This window comes from Xyrauchen texanus, chromosome 11, assembly GCF_025860055.1.
Source record: "Xyrauchen texanus isolate HMW12.3.18 chromosome 11, RBS_HiC_50CHRs, whole genome shotgun sequence".
NCBI classification, from domain to species: Eukaryota; Metazoa; Chordata; class Actinopteri; order Cypriniformes; family Catostomidae; genus Xyrauchen; species Xyrauchen texanus.
In genome coordinates this window covers 46,899,082-46,902,619 of record NC_068286.1, presented here as the reverse complement: position 1 = coordinate 46,902,619, position 3,538 = coordinate 46,899,082, and the positions used below count along the sequence as shown (strand labels likewise).

The window sequence follows — 3,538 nt, the reverse complement described above, 5'->3', positions numbered from 1 at the left end:
TCTTCTCCACCACAAGCTTTATAGAAGGGCTCTTTAGTTGTCTTCAGGATATAGTGCATATATATATATATATATATATATTAGTCATTAAACTGTAGCTGAAGGACACACTGAGTGTACAATTAGAACAAATCCCAAACGCTCAGAGTTTGCAGTGGAGACTGAAGATGTACGACATTACTAAGGAAAAATTTGACATTTGTGAGGATCTCCAATCAAGTGGCATTGATTATGGTACTTCAAGTGAAATCTTTTCAACTGTCAAGACCAACAAGAAAAAAAGCAAACTGTACAATCAAGGTAAAATACTAATTTATTTTGTTACAAATAAATGCAACACATGATTGTCACATCTTAAGAAACTCTTCAATTTCTACATTAGTCACATATTTTATTTTTATTATAAGACTGATTTATAAGTATTTACAAAATGAACCAGATATTTACATTCTTTGAATTATTACTGTATTATACTTATTTCTTATTTATTTTACTAATATCTTTAAAATGGGAAGGGTGAAATAAGGCATTACTATGGGAATCTATCTCATATGTTTGCTGACTGATTCCCTACATGGACCGCTTTAAAGCATCTATGACTATGTGACAATGTGAATCTTAAAGTTTATGTTCCATTTTGATTTTTTTTCTTAGGTTGTAACAAATCTTGGAACAGAAGCTACAGGATTGCTGCCATATTTTTTGGAGTGTTGTGTGCAGTCTTGCTCGTAGCTATCATAGTGCTGTGTGTTGAGAATGATTTTTTTAAAAGTTATGGAACTGATGGCAATCAGCACCAGGTCAGGTTTCACAATCTTAGCCTAGAAAAAGTGCACCTGGAAAATGATTACCATCAGTTTCAGACTAGTTGCAACAGCATTGAGGAGGAGAGAGATCGACTACAGGCCATTACTTCAAACATAACCAAAGAGAAAGACCAGCTCCAAACGGTCAACAGTAATCTAATGGAAGAAAAAAACCAGTTACAGGCCAAAACCGATAGTCTGACCAAAGAGAAAGACCAGCTCCAAACGGTCAACAGTAATCTAATGGAAGAGAAAAACCAGTTGCAGACCCAAAAAAATAACCTGGACAAGGAAAGAGACCAGCTACTGACCGAGAGTGGTGGACTTCAGAAAGCACTCTCTGTTTTAGGTGAGCATTTCTCAGATTTTACCATTTGTGCACTGTCGGGGGGTGTTACTATATCATCTGATTCGGGTGGGGGTGTTGCATGTGGATTCAAAAATGGAGGGGAGTGGATACAGTGACACCCGGGATGAGAGGTGTTGCTGTGAGTGGGGTGGCCAATGGGGGGGTTAGGCTTCTGTCCGGAGGGCCGTGGTCACCCTTGGTACCCCGTCTAGCTCTGCCCCTGTACGGTGCACCCACTTATGTATTTAATTCTACACACAGTCACCTTTAGTACTACTACTTGCCGTATTCCTATGATGGTTTCCTGACATTTTCTGTTCATACACTTGCAGGATGGAAGTACTTTGGGTCCAGTGTGTACTTCATCTCTAATGTGATGATGAATTGGACTAATGGCAGAGAGCACTGCAGAAAGAGAGGAGCGGAACTGGTTGTCATAAACAGCAAAGAAGAAATGGTAAGAGAGAACATAAAAAGCTACAAATAATAGTTCCTGACATGAAGTATTTACATTAGAGGGGAAATATATTTTTTCTGTCAGATTTTCGCTCACAGTTTGCTTAGTAAAGATGCTGCTTGGCTTGGCTTGACTGACAGAGAGAGTGAAGGGGTCTGGAAATGGGTGGACGGCACAAAACTGATAACCAGGTATGAGCACTGATCTATACACATAACTGGATTGCTCATAGAATACTAAACTGCCAGCAGTAGGTGAAGCTACCGGAAGTGCTCTGGCAGCCATCTTACTATTCCCTACAGACAGAGGGCATCGCGGCACGTGCGGGGTTTAACCGCAAAACAACACTCATTAAAGGATGTGGCAAAAGTGCCCACAGGTTGTAATTTATACAGACTGTGTACTTATATATATATATAAGTACACATATACATCAGTGTATATACATCAGTGGGTATGAGCCACATATTGACTGTAATTGATTGATTGATTAAATCATTATTAATTTGGTTTCTGTGTTGTTTCAGTTACTGGGTGAAAGGACAGCCTGATGATGGTGGAAGGCGTACCAATCAAGACTGTGGTGTATTTGCTTACAGATTACCTGCGTTAGAGAGCTGGACTGATGATTATTGCCATTATATTGCTTATGCGATCTGTGAAAAGAGTGTAAAAGAATAGTGACTATAATAACTTTTCTGGCAAATAATTGTATATGGATGCTCAAATGCACATATACAAAAATATCAAACCATGTGGCATCTGAAACAAATGATGCTAGATTTCTGTTCATAGCGAAATTCACTATTCTCAGCCATATTGCGATCACATTTAATCAACCGATTTCTGTTTTTGTACTGGATGCATGAAGTCCGTTATTCTCATGTTCACACAGGTGCTCTTGCAGAGTAACCACTATATGTGAGGTCACTATACTGCAAATGCTACTGAACAATCATGAAGCTTTGCAAATGAGTGTTTTTCTTTCTCTCTGTGGTGTGCTGGAGCAGATCATATTTTTTTCTTATATTTCATAAGATTCTAATAAAAACAACTGTGTATTTTTAGCCAATTTGTTAATACCCAAATTATTTATAAACTCCTGAGACCCCCGCGTGACTGCTGTGTGCATCTTTCATTTCCCTTTTTGATTTGTAACTAGTAGATGCTAATAAACAACCACAAGACCAAAAAAAAGGTTTTCTGAACATGTATGTCCTCATATGTGGACAGCAGGACTAATTGTGAAATGTTAAATAATGCCAAGCTATAGAAAGTCTGATTTGTATTATGTGTCCAGGAGTGTTTATTATTCATGTTTTTGAGACATTACAGCTGATATTCTATTAAGCTGAATAATTAATTCTGATTATAAGTAATGTCCAGCATAATCCAATCACAGCCAACCATATTAAAATAAAATGATGCATTATAAATGGTGAATCTATGTACTGATGATCATCGTCCCATGTGTGTCAAACATTGAGTGATCCAAACATCATCTGCAGTCTGAAACTGAACTTTTGATCAGATTTTAGGAGTGGACACACTTAACTGCATAGAGAGCTATAGGATGCTCCCTTGCTCCCTATTTAGTGCATGATTTAACCTCCAGTGTGCTGTCTGTCTGCATTGATCTCAGAACAGTTATAGAGCGATATAGGATGTTCCCTTGCTCCCTATTTAGTGCATGATTTAACCTCCAGTGTGCTGTCTGTCTGCATTGATCTCAGAACAGTTATAGAGAGATATAGTATGCTCCCTTGCTCCCTATTTAGTGCATGATTTAACCTCCAGTGTGCTGTCTGTCTGCACTGATCTCAGAACAGTTATAGGAGAGCTATAGGATGCTCCCTTGCTCCCTATTTAGTGCATGACTTAACCTCCAGTGTGCTGTCTGTCTGCATTGATCTCAGAACAGTTATA

General features: G+C 38.4%; 1 protein-coding gene across 1 annotated transcript; it reads left to right on the top strand.

Moving 5' to 3' along the window:
• LOC127651482 (CD209 antigen-like) lies at positions 1-3,043 on the top strand. The gene is made up of 5 exons (XM_052137328.1): positions 1-300; positions 655-1,155; positions 1,488-1,612; positions 1,697-1,803; positions 2,140-3,043. Exons 1-5 carry the CDS (start codon positions 168-170, stop codon positions 2,291-2,293), a joined length of 1,020 nt encoding a protein of 339 aa, XP_051993288.1. The 5' UTR covers positions 1-167; the 3' UTR covers positions 2,294-3,043.
• Positions 3,044-3,538: the final 495 nt, after the last annotated feature.

What these genes read in the sequence shown, in the direction of transcription:
- LOC127651482 (XM_052137328.1), top strand. Translation starts at nt 168, where the DNA reads ATGTACGACATTACTAAGGAAAAATTTGACATTTGTGAGGATCTCCAA. An exon ending in AAGCAAACTGTACAATCAAG is followed by an intron (nt 301 to 654) that starts GTAAAATACTAA and finishes TTTTTTTCTTAG; the next exon opens with GTTGTAACAAATCTTGGAAC. An exon ending in TAAACAGCAAAGAAGAAATG is followed by an intron (nt 1,613 to 1,696) that starts GTAAGAGAGAAC and finishes TTTTTCTGTCAG; the next exon opens with ATTTTCGCTCACAGTTTGCT.